Below are 17339 nucleotides of genomic sequence, written 5' to 3'. Positions count from 1 at the left end.
GCTGGAAATATGCAACCCGTTCTCGCACTTTCTTATAGTCAATATTGGCTTATTAAATAAGTGCATATGTGACATACTAATTTATTGTGAATATTTTAGTTTACCTTGAAAAGCTTCATAGAAAATACCGACCTTACCTAACCTTCTTAGTATGTTAAGATAAGCATCTTATTGCTTCTTAATTACAATTATTACTTAACCTATTATAGGTATAGGTTAAGTAATAATTGTAATTACAAAGCAATAAGATGCTTATCTTAACATACTAAGAAGGTTAGGTAAGGTCGGTGTTTTCTATGAAGCTTTTCAAGGTAAACTAAAATATTCACAATAAATTAGTATGTCACATATGCAGGTATTTAATAAGTGAATATTGACTATAAGAAAGTGCGAGAACGGGTTGAAATATGACTGAAGCGAGATAACCCATCCACATGAATGTACGACTTGGCCTCACGGAACTGATGCACACTGGATTAACAAAGAAAGCATCACTCAGGGCACCCTGAGTGACACAAATAACTACCGACTGTTGTGAATAGAGAAATTAAAGGGATGCACCCAAAATAATTTAATAAATTTGATTTAATAAAAACAGCACTAAAGAAATAAATCTAGACAGAGAAGGGTACACAGAAACAAGAAAGAGAAAATATAGGAACATAAACCAGAGACCAAAAAGACTCCAGAGGTGCATTATTAGGCCAGCGGTAAAATAAAAAAATAAACAAGAAAACTTCCAAAACGAGACCCAGCCAGATCCAAACCCACAACTGAACCAACTGCGACTTCTATCAGTTGACCAAGAACCCGAACCTGGCCACCTGGGAAAAACCAGAACCCTGGCTTGCTGACTGAGCCATTGTGATAGACCAAATTTAACCAATTCTTGAACCTTATAAGAACGAGAAAGAGATAACACATGCCCCAAAGGTCCAGGGCCCTACCAGGTTTTGGCTTCTGGTAGATTTTCGTTGACAAACAAGTTCCTGATGTGACACGATAGGCACGGAGCTATTCAGTGAAGCTAGCAACAAGGAGCCACCAAATGGCCCCCTCAAGAAATGGAACCTAGCTTCAAGGCCAACCTCCAAGGACCGGGCATCCTGTCTATACACACAAAATGCCCGATGACCTTAAAAACAGCAGGTGTTTTTAAATGAGGAAATGCAGAGAAAGGGAAGCAACCCTCCCAAAAAATGAAGAATGTTTGAGTACAAAAAACTTTGGCAATGATAGGGAAGGTGTGGCAGGCTAGGATTGTTAAATTCAATTAAATTAAACAAATTAAATTAAAGCTAGGATTGTACAATTAAAACCAAGTAACAAAAACAATAAATACAAGACAATAGTTGCAGTTCATGTTCATCAATACAGACCATTCAGTTCATGCTCAGTGATTAGCTCATCTTCTGATTCAGAATCATAATAATGGTAACGCAGGTACGGGACGATGGTTATGCTGTGACGATCATCATCTCCTCCCACTGAAACTTCTTCATCTGTGTGTGGATGCTTCTTACAACACCAGCTGTTGAAGTAAACAATATTCATGGCAATTAACAATATTAAGGAAAGAATTGATCATCTTAATTATCAAACTTTGATAATTAATGATTATTATTATATTTATAATGTAATTATCATTGATTATAAAATTTAACGATGATTATCATAAAGTATAAAATTTAGTGATAATTAAATGCTAATAATTCATGGAGTCAGTATCTTTGAGCACAGGCACTGAATCCATGAATCACATTTGACTCCCCTCTAGCTAGGAAGGAGAGCACTCTACAGCAATAGACACCCTGTATACCATAGAACTTATATGATTTTCATACATGTACTGCAATTTATGTCACATTCTTAAATCAACCTTGTTTTAACAAAGGCTGAAGGAGAGGAAAGTGGAGGTCCCAGCCTACGACTATTTACCCACCAAGTGGACCTCCCCCATCTTGTATGGAATGATGAGGCACAAAAACAACAGACTTGAACATTAAATTTAAGTGTATTTGCAACTTGAGTATAATAAACAGACTTCACATTCTTACATCTTCATTATGGACTGCATACACATCATTACCTACGTAACCGTTACTTTTCACTTCCTCTCCCACAAATAGTTTCCACTGCACTCAACCTGCAATCACTTTCATATCATCATCTCGTGTAGTACTTATTTCTCAATGATAACTCCAACTTTTTAAGCTCAAATATGTTGATTTCAAACAAAGAAAACAACATTGGGCAGTTCTGAGCCAGTTAAAAAATAAATAAATTAAACTTATTTTTCCATTATACAGTATATCATAAAGCACTGTACTGTATTTCTGATGTATAGAAAAATAAAAAAAATCCAATATTGTACTGTAATTTTAGTTTGACCAGAGAGGTGAAGAAATGTTAAAAATTTCAAATTCTGAGAATGAATTTTCAAGTACACTATTTGTAATAAATTGATCATTATTATAAATATCTTCATGGCCTATAATAGTCCTTGAAATTTAGCATAGCATCAATAGTTCATACCATACATTCAGTAAATGGATGCTGCTGCTGCACCTGACATAGTGCCAGTTATTCTAATAATATCAAGGAATGCAACTAAGGCTTTCAGCATTTTTTCCAATATGGCAAATGATTGCCAGAGCTAGCAAGTGCTGAATGACATCCATATAGAATTTTTAGGAACTTTGAATATTACAAGGCACATTAAATCTCCCATAGGCAACATGAGTACCATCGATCTATTCCTTGAGGCTGACACAAGCAGTTAAACTCTTCCACCGCATGACAAAGCTGGGGTTGATCTCGATAATTATCCATAACCTGCACAGTACAGCTGGGAAATTTTTAAAATCTACACAAGATTTAAAAGTCCTGCATGTACATACGACTCGCATCTGCTTCCTCTGATCTCCATAAGCTGATGCCATCATGGAAAAAAAAATCATGGGCACCCTTCCTGGGTGTGAAATATACAGTACTGAGAGGGTGACCATGAGTAGCGCATGTTGACACATGCGCTACTCGTGCAGTGCCATGCAATTAATCATAATTGCCCCTACCCGGGAAAGGCACCCAAAAAGATCGGCGAACCAAAACAGATTACTGGATGGTTAAAAACATGACCGCAGCCCAAAAATTGCCATAAGAACTCTTTCAACAATGAAAACAAACACCAAAATTTCAAGTATCTAGCGCATGCTAATTTGCTCCACCTTCCCACCTCATTTTGGGGAAAGGAGGGAGGCATACCGCAACAGGTAACAGGTACTCTGAGAGAGAACTCTATCAACATCAGAGACCCGAGACTGTTCAACACACTTCCACTACACATAAGGGGCATAACTGGCCGACCCCTCACAGTGTTCAAGAGAGAACTGGATAAGCACCTCCAAAGGATACCTGATCAACCAGGCTGTGACTCATACGTCAGGCTGCGAGCAGCCGCGTCTAACAGCCTGGTTGATCAGTCCAGCAACCAGGAGGCCTGGTCGACAACCGGGCCGTGGGGACACTAAGCCCCAGAAGCACCTCAAGGTAACCTCAAGGTAAGGTACCGGGTCAGCCGCCCCACCCCACCATCAGTTCTATGATGATGAAACACCGATGTCGAGAAGCCTCTGGGGCTCGCCCAAAAAACCAGCGTTGAATGTAATGAAACCCCCTTTTCTGAGCGAGACCTGGAGATTTCCCAGAGCTTATCCAGGCTGATATGCTAATGTCAGACTTTGGCATCAGTCATGTGTATGGAGTTCTGTGGGCCTACCAGGGAGCACGAGCCAGAACCTGGCCCCCCTCAGAGAGGCATGGGGAACAATGACCTATAGAAATCCCTGTGTGGTTGGAAGAATTCTATGTCTGCCATCGACCGGGTCAGGCACCCAGAAAGGTAAGCGTCCCAAAACAAACCCCTACTCTGTTGAAAATCGCTACCAAAAGCCGAACAAGTGGATAGAATTCCCCAAAAAGAAACAAGCAAACGAGCATGATGTCACACGTTGCCACGCTCCCCCCCCTCCCCGGGAGGGGGAAGGGGGAGCCCCAGACCCCCGCCCTTCAGTTCTGAGGCTGGATGTCAAAACACACGAAAAAAACGCCGACCGAGGGGAGGGAGGGAGGGAGGGATACCAGGGAGCCTCCGGGTCTCACCCAGAAAATGGCATTTCATTATATTCAACGCTGGTTTTCTTGGGGGAGCCCCTTCGGCTTGCCAGAGCTAACTACCCAGAGAGGAAAAGTAAAGGAACTTACCCAGGAGGCGGTCGCTGCTCACTCCTCAACTCGAAGTTGAGACCACTGGCTGCAACCACCAACCCAAAGTGACACAGGCACGACTAGGCCCAGGAACGTTCATGAGATATCGAGCAGCCAGGACCCTGTTTGACCGCCAAAATCCCCGTGCCTGAATGTCAGCCCAGGATATGTTGCCAAAAACGGCAGCAAAAGCCACGAACTTGGAAACGTCATGGGCACGGGGATAGACCGCAGGCTGGCGGTCTATCCCCGCCAGCCTGCGTAAAGAGTAGTTTAGAGTAAAGAGTATCCCAGGCTAGCCAGCCTGGGATAGACTGCAGGCTGGCTAGCCTTAACAACCCTGCGGACGACCTGGGAGACCCGCACCCGCGAACAGGGAAGAAGGGAAACCGGATCAACCCAAAGCACGTCCCCGGACAAAGAAGCCGAGGCGCACAATTAACGGTGGAGGGCTGCAACCGGACACAAAATATGATGCACCCGCGGCCCGACAACCAAGCATCACCAACCGAAGGACCCCTCTGGAAAGCAGCAATCACATTCCTTGCCAGATAAGAAGGAGACGGCTGCAGACAAACAAACCTAACACCACGACCGAAGGAGCAGAAAACCCCTGCACCGGAGGAGAGCATGAAGCTCTCCGACCCGACCCCTAGAGGCCACAACAAACTGTGGAGAAGAAAAGAAAAGAGAGCACTCTGTCCAATGACCAGGACGGCTCAGGCGGCGCATGAACAGGCCGGAGGTGAAACAACGCACGAGACAGCTTGCAAAACAGCACAGACATAACATCAATACCGAAATCAAGCTGAAGCAGCTCCGCCAGCGCCGTACGATACGAGGCGACAGGATGGGGCAAGATGACGGCCCCGAACCGCCACAAGAGAAGGACAAGACCACGCCAACAACGCAGCTACTTAGAAGGGACAGAAAGAAAAGGAAGGACCGCCAAAAAAACCACACTGCCGCCAAGAAGAAACACGCAGGTGGGACACCATCAACGAAGCCACCCGACCACCAACAGAAGGTGAGAGACTCGAGGCAGAACCGAACCAGCCCCACCACGGGCCAATCGAGCCAAGGAAGAGGCGAACCTGAGGGATGATCTCGGGTATGACCACTGAGCCAGCAGAGCCGGAAACCCAAGCTGGCAGAGGAGATGGAACGTCGGAAAGAAGCATTGCAGTGTCAGAGTAGTAGACAAACGGAACGCATGAGGAAGCGATGTGATGGAGGATGACACCACACACAGCTTCAAGCATAGATATGATAGAGCCCAGCAGGCTCAGGAACCCACACTTTAGCGATTGACAGGTGAGAAGTGGGACCAAAAACCAAGAGCTCAACTTCTGCAAACACAACTAGGGAAGTACAACTAGGTAAGTACAGAGAATCCAAAGTATATGGAAGGGCTAAGCCAGGCACTGCAAGACGGGCAAGGAATGAGTGACCCAGATAAGACCACGAAAAACAGGGCCGTGACCCCCTTGCAACAATTAACCCAGACGAACAAGGAAGGTCGGTCGGCCGAGCGGACAGCACGCTGGACTTGTGATCCTGTGGTCCCGGGTTCGATCCCGGGTGCCGGCGAGAAACAATGGGCATCTTTCCATGCCCATTGGGCAAACTTTCAATGGCAAACTTTCACACTAGCATCTCTAGTGTGAAAGGTTCTTGTTATCCAACCTGTCATTTTTCTTGCAGTTGTGACGGCTACTTTATAGTGTTTTTTTAAGGTAAGGTCTTCGACATGAGTACACTCAAATCCTTTACATTGCCTTTTCGTTCTATGTTACGATTTTACTGGTCCAACTGGTCCAGTTGGGTGGTCCAACACTAGACACTGGAGAATATTCAGACATGGAGCACACTCCTGGAGACCCAGGGAACACACCTAGACACGGAGCACACTCCTAATGATCGGGAAAATAAACCTGGACAAGGGTACACTCTTGGAGACACTGGAGAACATACCCAGATACAGGGCACAATTCATGGAGACCCTGAAAACACACCAACATGGGGCATACTCCTGGAGACCAAGGGAACACACCTTGATACGGGCACACTGCTGGAGGTTCAGAGACACAGGGCTTACTCCTGAAGACCTGGAAAAAACACCTTGACTTGAGGCACACACCAGGAGATCTAGGGAACACACCTGGTAAGGGGCACACTTCTGGAGACCCAGAGAGAACACACCTGACTTGGGGCACGCTCCTGGAGACCTGGCAACACACCCAGACTCGCAGCACACATCCAGACATATGGCACACTCCCAGACATTGACTTTGAATATGTTCAAACCAGCAATGAATTCATAGGACCAGTTTATTCCAGTAGATTTACACTATACTGTATGTAATTTTCTCAAAACATTGTAATTTTATAAAGTACAGTGTATGTAATTTTCTCAAATCATTGTAATTTTATAAAGTACAGTAGATGCCTTTGGTTAAGTACAGGTAGCCTGCCATGGCCTATGCCCACATATTTTGTTATATTTTACAACAAAAGAAAAAGTTTTATTTTATTTTAATAACTGAGTGTGATCATTTTTACTACATTTCACTCAAAATATGAGCTCACATTCTTAGGAACATGTGATACATACAATGCACACACATTAATATAAAACATTTTCTTTATATATATTGTGAGTAAATGCATGAAAAATTTAAAACAATCCTAGTTAAAACTGTCTAACAACAATAAAAGCTATACTACTCAATTCCTTCAAATAAAATAGCAGTAACAATATGAAACTAACTCATGAATTTTGACTTGTGCCAGTGACATGCGTTGATAAGGATCCTTCACCAGCATCCCCTCTAGCAGAGATTTGAGCACAGGGTCCAGTTCTTCCGGTAAAACTAAAGGCTTCTCGCATATGTTTTCAAAGAGACGAAACATGTTTTCTCCTTCAAATGGATACTTTCCACTGGTCAGGTTAAAGCTGAAAAAGAAGATAATAATTAGCAAAACAAAAAGTTCCTCATTACTTGGCAATTTAAATTCTAATAAAGAAATAAAGCATACAAATATAAACAATGTAAGACAATGACCAACAAATCATACTGAAAAGAGTTAATGGCTTTCTCCAAACTTGGTCATGATTCTTTTCTGTACATGCACCCAGCACTTACAGAATGTCGGGAATATCTAACTTAAGCCAAATACAATATAGATTTTGAATGTATTTCAGTCTGGTTGCTGAAATTTTCAATCTCATAACTTTTTAAAACTTGCTGCTTTGTATTCCTGGCAGTTGACCATCCACCACAAGTGAGGCATCAATAGCATGTTAAAGGAATGTCATGCATGAATGTTTTCATTCTTTATAATTTATAAAACTGTTTATTGCTACGATATACATGTTTATATACAATATAATAATAAATTATTTTCCAATTATATACACTAGTAAAACAGACAATCGTAATAATTTAAGATTATTTGTATATACCCCCACAATGAAATGTTAAAATAGTAGAAATCTTCAAGTAAACTTTTGTGAAAATATTTGTAACCAGCATTTATGACATCCAGGTGCATGACCTTCATGAGATTCATGACCAAGTTTAACTTTACAGACCAGTAGACATCTAAGAAGATTAATACTACATGTAATATGCCAGTCAATTGTTCTGCCACTTTCATAGGAATAGAAGTAGTAGTAGTAGGCATCCATCAGTCTCAGGAGACTATGGACTTGCGCACTGGCGTCGGCCTGGTCTGGAGTGGCCTCACAAGGGCGCAAGTGAGGCGCAAATTATTCCTATATAATATAGGAATATTATTCCTGAATACCTAGAAGGCTTATGACTGCAGCCACTCAAAACAGAAATACAAGCACTGTTGCTACAAGGGCTGAAGCATTCCTGTTGGAAAATACAAGGACAAATATTACCAATTCCCAGTGATACCACACCCAACACAATCAGAATGATCATGCACTAAAAAAAAAGAAACTTTTCACAAGCTAAAAGATTATTTTTGTATCTACCTTTAGTCATTCTGCAGCTCTTGCAGGGTTAAGGCCCTGAAGATAACCTCAAGATAGTGATTTACATTCAGAGTATGTCAAACAGCCTCACAGATGGTCTAGCTTCCATCTGAGCATGTTCGAGTGCATGGTGGACGAGGCCTACTTTTCCTGGCTTTGCAAAACATTGGCTGTCTGAACCAAAATCAGTTCTCTGTAGAATGGAACCAGCAGCTTTCAACCTGCAAGATTTTTGTAGTGGATGGTTTTCATGTGGACTGGGATCAATTCTCTTATCATTACCTATTCCCTCTGATCTAGCTTCTCCTTCCCATGTTGGTAAGTTGGTAAGATTTACAACCCACATTTCCCCATTGGCTCTAATGTGGCCGGTTCAGCACTGGTTTACAGCCTTTCTGGCCAACTGTCCCAATTCTCATCCCTTCTCAAGGTGGGTTGCCTCACACCATCCACCACAGAATGAGGTGGCTAGTTGGGCCTTCCTCTTCTTCCTCTCTCCTTGATATCAGTCATCTTTGCTGATTTCTATTTTGATGTCTTTTCTTTCCTGACTCTTATTTAATCCCGGGATAATACCTAATACTGTTACCTAATGTCATTCAGCCTTGGTAAAGCCTCTCTTGCTAGCTTTTGGGGTTGATGTTACTTCACCCTTCCTTATTTCTCCATTTGTTTGGTTCCTTCTTTAATCACTAGTCGGCTCACACCAATCTACAGTCACTGGACCTAGTTCTGTCATTTTTGTCTTCTCTTTGCTTTCAAGTTTCTTCCTTGACTGAGATTCCTTATTTTTAAAGCAGCTTTTCTCCTGGCTCTTGTTTCCTGCTGCCAGGTTGGGGAGTTTTGTGCTCTTCTGCAGAAACATGGCTTTTGTTCCACAGAGCCTGGTTTCATTTTCTTGCCTGCAGCCTTCTTCATTTTTACCTATTAAAACGTTTGCCTTCCAGAGAAGTTCTTTCGTCATCAATGCCTGGTTTGACCCACCAGAGGTTCATCATGCTCTGTCCCAAGACTGCAGTGTGGTGTTACTTGAGCGCATGATGTGCTGAAGTTTGTTGCTTTATCGGCATTCTTTGTCGTACTACATTCTATAGTAAGAGCTTGGGGCTTCTGGTGGTCCAACCAGGTGTACAAACAGGTACATCACAAAGTTCAGGCTACCCAACAGACACTAAGTGACTGGTGAAAATGCCTAGGACTCAACACCTGATGGAGATGAGAGTTCAAAAACAACAGGGCCAGATGTAGCAGGGGGTTGCAGGCTGTTCTAGCATCTTAGACCAGTATAGCCAAGTCCAAGCCTGAGAGGATGTCAACTGAGACTTACTCCAGTTGACAAGAAACACAACAATGTCAAAGAACAAAAAACAATGTCAAACATCTCCTCTAGATGTTTGTAAACCTATAGGCAGAGAAAGTGTCATTCTGAGATGCCCATATACCCAGGTATATAAAAAACCCAAGGGACATTCCAAAAAACATGATTATAAAGGGCATAGAATGCTATGCTGCCATTGTCTGCCACTTGGACGGGCAACTTACAAAGATGCTCCCACATGCCTCCACCTCCATTTACTAGACTACCCCATGACTGAAGCTGATTTGAGGCCAGAACCAATGGAAGAGGCAGAGAAGCCAAGAAAACATACGACAAACTTGGCTAAAGTGTCCATAATGAACTGCTCCACTTCCTCTTCATAGAACAGTAGGGACTCAACCATCCCACTGCCTGGGTCCACAAGAGGCTGTCAAGGATGGGACTGGGAAGTGTGACTCTGTAATGCAGGAAACAACCACAAACAAGGCTCAACTAAAACAGAGGTCCAGCGTTAACAAATATCACACACCTAATGTGAAATGACCATTCTTCCCAAGAGCACCAATTTGCACTGTGGAAAAACCCACACAGCAGTATCAAGCCTGTTTAACCACCAATGGATAAACAATTAAACCAAGTAGTGGGAACACAAGACACAGATATCAATATCGAACCTTAATTGTCACTCGGAGAGGGAATAAAAGGCATGTATGTGACAGAGTGCACCCTCTGCCCAAGTTAGAAAACAGTACAGTACTCCCATCAACTTGCCCTACAGAAGGGCAAAAAGCACATGTACTGCTTGGATGAGGGAGGCCTCAAGAAGAGGCAGGCCACAGGGAAGATAACCCTAACCCCACAGAAAAAATATCCCAGAAGGAGCAGGGTGTCTCAAGTCAGCCAACGAGGAAAGACAACCTTGGCTACAATAGCTGGAGCAAACTGTCAACACAGAGCACATGTAAGGTGGAAGGCACAGATGACACATTCATAGCAAAATATTTAACAAAACCAAGAATTGGCCCCAACACAACTGTTATCCCAGAGAAAGCAAAATCCACATATCTTAAGTCAAAATGTGACAGAGGGCCCAGTGGAATCGAGTGTTGCAAGTCATACACTAAGCTTTTCAATGAGCTAGCTGGCTGGCTGGGACCTAGAATCAGCATCTAGGCTGCCGTCTGGTGGCAGGAGAGAGTTTCTTAGCAGTGATCTCTGGTCGGTCCATTATTCAGTTTTATGGTGATCCCTAATCCTCTACCTCACTGAGCAAGCCAGATTCTGGTCTTGCCCCCCAGTAGGTCTTCCTAGATCAGAATAGTTGCTCTCAGGTTGTAGCATTGGGAAGCTACTGAGGAGGCCCTCACAGATGCCAACATTAATTAGCATAGATATAAATTAATATTATACAATGATGACTTACAGCGTACACCCAGCACTCCAAACATCCACCTTAAATCCAGGAAATACTCTTGCTCCTCCAGCCACCTCTGGAGGCTGGAAAAGGGGTGAACCTTGACTGGTAGTTATCTCGTCACATCCTGTCATTACATCTAGTTGCTGGGGAAGAGAAAATTTAATGTTTTCTTAATATTAAAAAGTTCTCAAATTATTTGTCTAATTTTACCTCAATCACACCTACTTATACACTAGAGGAAGCGAGACTTGGATGTCCACTACATATTAATTTCAAGGAAACATATATTCTGAAATTTAAAATGTCATGAAGAGTATTTTGGGTTTTAATTAAACTACAGTACAGTGGTACCTCGCATAACGAATTTAATCCGTTCCATGTTCGTCATGTGAAACGGACGTCATACAAAACAAGTGTGCCCCATGTAACTAGTGTGATGCACTGTGTTTATTGTGAAATTCCCCAGTGTGCATGACATCAAATGTTCCCCAAAATATCATTTTTCTTTGCAAAATGATAAATTACCGTCCCTGAACATGTCTATGTGAAAGTAATTACCAAATTCCACTTACTTTGGCTGTGAGGGCGTGGACAAGGTGCGCTGTGACGTCATCAGGGCCTGGTCGCCTGTGTGTGAAGCTCCCAGACACGGTCGCGCAGGCCATTCAAGCACTGCATGTTGCCACAAATATATTTACAAATATTTGTTCTATGCATTTCCAATGCGGTTTTATTTGTTTCTTTTATCGTATATGATGCATATTTGTGACCTTTACAATATGTATACAGTAGAATGTTCATAATTTTCCATGAAACTGTGATACATGTGTCAGTAATGTGTCCACAATAAATGTTTATTGTCACAATATTACGTGGTAAAAATTCACTAAAATTACAATATGTACAGTTTCACATACTATTTACACAGTAACACACTGTATTACACACTCAGTACTTTGGAGGTGTGTAATAGTCAACGAAGTAGTCCATGGTACACAGCGCGACTTTGCTCTCCTTGCACCAGCTACAGATAGATTTTCGTTTCCTGTTTCATCGTTCTGTGTGCTTGCAAATAACGCTCTCGTGTGCACCCTTGGCTTTAATACTTGTAGGTGGTATGTAGCCAAGCTTGTAAAGCATAAGGTAGTATTGAAATGATTATAGGAAAAGCTCAGTTTGTAAGGTAGTCTTGAAAAGATCGCTTTGTAAGGTCCCACACAGGAAGAGATTCAGCCTCAAAGAGTGTCCATCAGTCAGGAAGAGATTCAGCTAGCCTCAGAGTGTCCATCAGTCAGGAAGAGATTCAGGTATTCTTGAAAATATCAATGAACAACACCACCATGGAAGCCGCTAACACTGTTCATCTATGCTACTTGTATCAGATGCATCGTCATTGAACGCAGAAAACGATTCATCTATGTATCATCTATATAAATTGGAGATGGCAAGGGTGGGGCTCAGAGCTACAACTGGATACGCTTGCTGTATCATCCTCATAGGTGCTGTATCACTGGCATCCGACCGTTGTGTTAAGCCCTTATTGCGCCTAGCTTCACCAATGTTATGACCCCTTGTTCTTCAAACAATAGGGTCTGAATTGCACCGACTGAGCGCAGTCTTTCAACACCGTGTGGGACAGGTGTTTGAGAGCCAGAGGCACGTGTGCTACAAATGGTTGCTCACGCAGTACTAACCCAGCCAGCAGCCCTTGTCTTTCATATTCGTTATAACAAAAGGTTCGTTCAGTGTTTGTCGGGTAGGCTGCTCCATTATGACAATCTTTCTTTGTTTCAAATGTGTTCCATTTGTTTTGTATTTGTCACTTACGTCTCAATAATGGAGCAGCCTACCCGACAAACACTGAACGAACCTTCATGGCATTTGTCCATTTTTCAAATTGTTTCAACAGTTCTTTTATTTTTCGTTTTTTTTTATTTAAGAAACATGGAGTAGCCGACCTGTAGACCACCGAATGAACCTTTTTGACATTTGTACTGGTTTTCAAAATTCTTCATTTTTTTTTATTATTTACGTTTTTTGTATGCAAGAAACATGGAGCAGCCTACCTGCCGACCACCGAACGAACCTTTTGCTATAAGACAAATGAAAAATACATATTGAACACATTTGAAGAAAGGAAAATGTCATAATGGTTTATTCAGTGTATGTAAGATAGGCTTCTCCATTATTGAGACGTAAATGAAAATTACAAAACAAATGGAACACATTTGAAACAAAGAAAGATTGTTATAATGGAGCAGCCTACCTGCCGAACACCGAACGAACCTTTTTGACATTTGTTGTATATCAGACATTTCATTTATTTTTTCCTGCTAAAACGTCAATGCTTTGCAACATCTCAGCAGTCACCCTTTTATATCCCAGCAACATTAGCATCTTTAAACAAGAACAACATAATTTATGTGCATCGTCGGAGGCGTCTAAGAATGTGCAAGAAGCAGTGCGACCCCACCGTGTGGTGTTGACGTTACGCAAACCAGCGTTCGTCATACGGGACGATTTGATGCCGATCGGGCCGTTCGTTACCCAAAATGTTCGTCTTTTGGGGCAATCGTTATGCGAGGTACCACTGTATTTCCAAACATATATAACTATTACACCGTGGGTCTTCACGCTAACAAACTGCACTCTTTAACAAATTTTAGTATGGTATGAACAGTTTGTGTTCAGAGGAAAAGACAAATGTTAATTTCAGTAAAGATTATTCATCTAAGCTGATGCTGAGCCTGCCTGTTAACAAGTACAGGTAGCCATGTTAGCAGCCAATCTAATCTAATTGTAAACCTATTGTACCTGGCATAAAATCTTTTAAACAAACTTAAGTATAATATATTAGTTTACAAATTACATTAAGTAATCATATTTAACTCAATATATCATAACAGCTAAAAATGTATTATTTTTGCACCGCAAAGCATTTTTATCAGACAATAATACTGCGACTCGATACCTTTACACAAAAATAACCATAGCAAATGTGGAAATATTCCCAAACCGCAGTAAATATATATTTATATTTGTAGGCGATGAGTCACAATAACGTGGCTGAAGTATGTTGACCAGACCACACACTAGAAGTTGAAGGGACGACGACGTTTCGGTTTTCCATTGAGGAGTCTCTACCCAACCTTGTGTCATGTAACCACTTTGTTCCCCTTTGTCTACTTTTAATCACGTTGTGTGCTGTCGTTGTCTTCCTATCCTCTGGAGTCCGATGGTAATGTGTTTTTAATTACCATCGCTACTCAGTTCTCCGGTGTGCGGTTAGTTTCCTCATAGTTGGGATGGCTTTCTAGTTGTGCCAGGACTAGTTTTTTTAATTGCCTCTCCTACCTTGTTCCCTTGTTGATTCTTGAGTCTTTCAATGCTGCCGAGACTAGTTTATCTTTAAGGGATTTGTTCCTCTTCCAGGCTAGCATAGGTGGTTTTTTTGGGAAACGTCCCCATGATGGGTGGTCTCCAAACCTTTCTTCTAGCCAGGTCCACAATTGGCTCATTGTGTTTTTGAGGGGTTTTTCAAACCCTTCGAAGGTTGTTACCAGGATATCCCTATCTTGGTTTTTCTCTATTTTCTGGGTTAGGAGTTGTTCCCTCGTTTTTTGCCCTAGTTTCTTTTTCGCTGCCTTTAGTACTTCCTCTGGGTAGTCCCTGTCTCTGAAAAAATCCCAAAGGTCCTCCAGTTGTTCATGTAGGGACTCGGGGTTACTGTTTATTCTTTTCAGTCGCAGGCCTAGGGAGTACGGGAGCGAGTTTTTTAGTGGCCTTGGGTGACTCGAGTCATACTGCAGGTATGTGTGGAGGTTTGTTGGCTTATAGTAAGCTTTAGTCTCCAGTCTGCGTGTTTCTGGGTTTACGTAAATCGTCGTGTCTAGGAAATTTAGTTCCCGTGTGTTCCGTTCTATCGTAAACTGCAGGTTGGGGTGGACAGTGTTCGCCCATGTATAGAAGGCGTCCAGGTTCCTGCCTGGCCCTAACATGATGCCGAAAATGTCATCTATATACCTGAAATATATTCTCGGTCCGCCCTGTAGGTTCCGTCTGTGATTCAAAGACCTCATGGACAAATATTTCGGCGATGGCCACACTGCTGGATGCTCCGATTGCCGTTCCTTTGACCTGCCTATAGGTTGTGCTTTTGAAGGTCAGTATGGTGTTCCTCATGACATGCAGGATTGCCTCTGTTAGGAGGTTTTTCGACGGTGGTCTATATATTCCTGCATCTCTCAGGTCTCTGCTGATCCTGTGGGCATTTCTGTCAAAGTATTTTGCTACTAGGTGCATTTTGCCCCCAAAATGCACCAAGAGCCAAGCCCACACAACATGCTGGATTGAAAACACATATGTGAAGTGAACACTAAGATAAGGAACAATATCTATGTCCTTCAGGACAAAGTCAATGAATGGCTGGCACTTCGATTGAAGCAACAGGGCTTGCCCACAACTGGTGGACTGGAACACTAAAGGCCGAACTTTTTTTTTTTTTTTTTTTTTTTTTGAAGATATATACAAGAGTTGTTACATTCTTGTACAGCCACTAGTACGTGTAGCATTTCGGGCAGGTCCCTGGAATACGATCCCAGCCGCGAAGAATCATTGTTACACCCAAGTACCCATTTTACTGTTGAGTTAAACAGAGGCTACAGTTAAAGATTTGCGCCCAGTAAATCCTCCCCGGCCAGGATACGAACCCATGACAAAGCGCTCACGGAACGCCAGGCGAGTGTCTTACCACTACACCACGGAGACTGCTAAATCTATCTAAATCTATCGATGAACTATCATCCATCACATCAGCAACAGAACTGAAATGAGAAGCCAGCTGAGGACTGGGTCTAGGCTGCCTTGGTGATTGTAATTGGAACCAATGCGTTTCAAGCTAGTTTGAGTGAATCCCTTGTTCAGTGTGAATTGTTTGCAATTTTGAGGCTTTGTTTTCCAGGAACTCTCCAGCTGTCTGTAAAGCTTCGCTGACTTTTTGGTGGGGTAGCAAACTGTTACTCGCTCCCTGTGCCTCTATGAGGGGGCCACATTGTAGCTCTGGTCCCTTGTAGGCCAAACAGAACTTCCATGAGTTCACATGAAAGATGTAACCTGTTAGTACAGAGGACTCTCAACACTATAGCTTGAGGGAGCCACAGGGAAAGAGGGGATGGATTGTCCCAACAGAAATCTCTCTCACTGAGGTTTTATCCATTTTCCAGTCCCTTCCAAACTTGCATATATACATAAACAATATATTACATAACCTAGAGTCCATTTATGCACATGATTTTTGCACTATTCTTAAAAGAAGTTTCCAAATATCTATCCCTACCTCTGCAACCCCAAAATCTGATATCTTGAGACTGCTGTCCGTACTTAGAAGAAGGTTCCCTGGCTTGATGTCTTTGTGGACAACACCTCTACTGTGCAAGTATTCCAACCCCTCCACAAGTTGCACGAAGTACCTGTGTCAAAACAAAAATGATGCGTCATACTGAACTTATATTTCTTATAACAAAAACATATGTTACAATATTTTTATAATAATTATAAATACATATAGCAACCTATCTTCCTGAAATTATAGTACTTTTGTAACTATGTCATCGATCGTACCAATATATAATAATTGAGCCCCAGTAGGCCACATTTTGTATTTTTTTGTATCGAGTCTGAAAAATAAAGCTAAAAACCAATTTTAAATATTCCTAGGACTAGTATAGCACATATGCTTAGGTTTCATTAGCAAATATAAAAACTTTTACTGTTTGACCAAATTCAATAATACAAAAGTATTGAACATGTTTGCAGATAAAGTTAAGATACTGGGGAAGACAGGAGACATAGACGATTGTCATGCGCTTCAAATTGATCTAGATAAAATACAGTAAGTGCTTGGAGCAACAAGTGGCAAATGGAGTTCAATATGAATAAATACCATGTTATGGAATGTGGAATTGGAGAAAATAGACCACACCCTTTCAAATTATGTGGAAAGTAATTAAAGAACTCTAATAAAGAACAAGATCCAGTGGCAGTTCTGGATAGTATCCAGAGGTGGTTTTGGATAGTAAACTGTCACCAGAGGAACATAAACAGAACATTGTGCGAGGAGCATATGCATCGCTTTCCAACTTCACTCTCTTTTTAATTACTGTACTTGGATGGTGAAATACTAAAGCAACTGTTCATGACTTTTGTGAGACCAAAATTAAGTGAGCGAGCGAGCGAGTGAGGGAGGGCGGGAGGGAGGGAGGGGTGTGTGTGGGGGGGGGGGATGGGATACACTCTTAACACAAAGCACAGCTACAAACAGAAATCAGAGACAC

At 42.1% G+C, this 17339-nt stretch overlaps 1 protein-coding gene across 3 annotated transcripts in view; it reads right to left on the bottom strand.

Moving 5' to 3' along the window:
* The window catches only part of Lkb1 (Lkb1 kinase), a 49579-nt gene that overhangs the window by 14474 nt on the left and 17766 nt on the right, over positions 1-17339 (bottom strand). For all 3 annotated transcript variants that reach the window (XM_069319498.1, XM_045728569.2, XM_045728568.2), the window contains exons 4-7: positions 16343-16475; positions 11014-11150; positions 7037-7222; positions 1380-1531 (exon numbers count right to left, since the gene is read on the bottom strand). In XM_069319498.1, the coding sequence (XP_069175599.1) occupies positions 1380-1531; positions 7037-7222; positions 11014-11150; positions 16343-16475 (608 nt within the window). The remainder of the gene's footprint in view (positions 1-1379; positions 1532-7036; positions 7223-11013; positions 11151-16342; positions 16476-17339) is intronic.

The sequence above is a fragment of the Procambarus clarkii genome, chromosome 93 (assembly GCF_040958095.1).
Source record: "Procambarus clarkii isolate CNS0578487 chromosome 93, FALCON_Pclarkii_2.0, whole genome shotgun sequence".
Taxonomy (NCBI): domain Eukaryota; kingdom Metazoa; phylum Arthropoda; class Malacostraca; order Decapoda; family Cambaridae; genus Procambarus; species Procambarus clarkii.
This window is presented reverse-complemented; position numbering and strand designations above follow the sequence as displayed.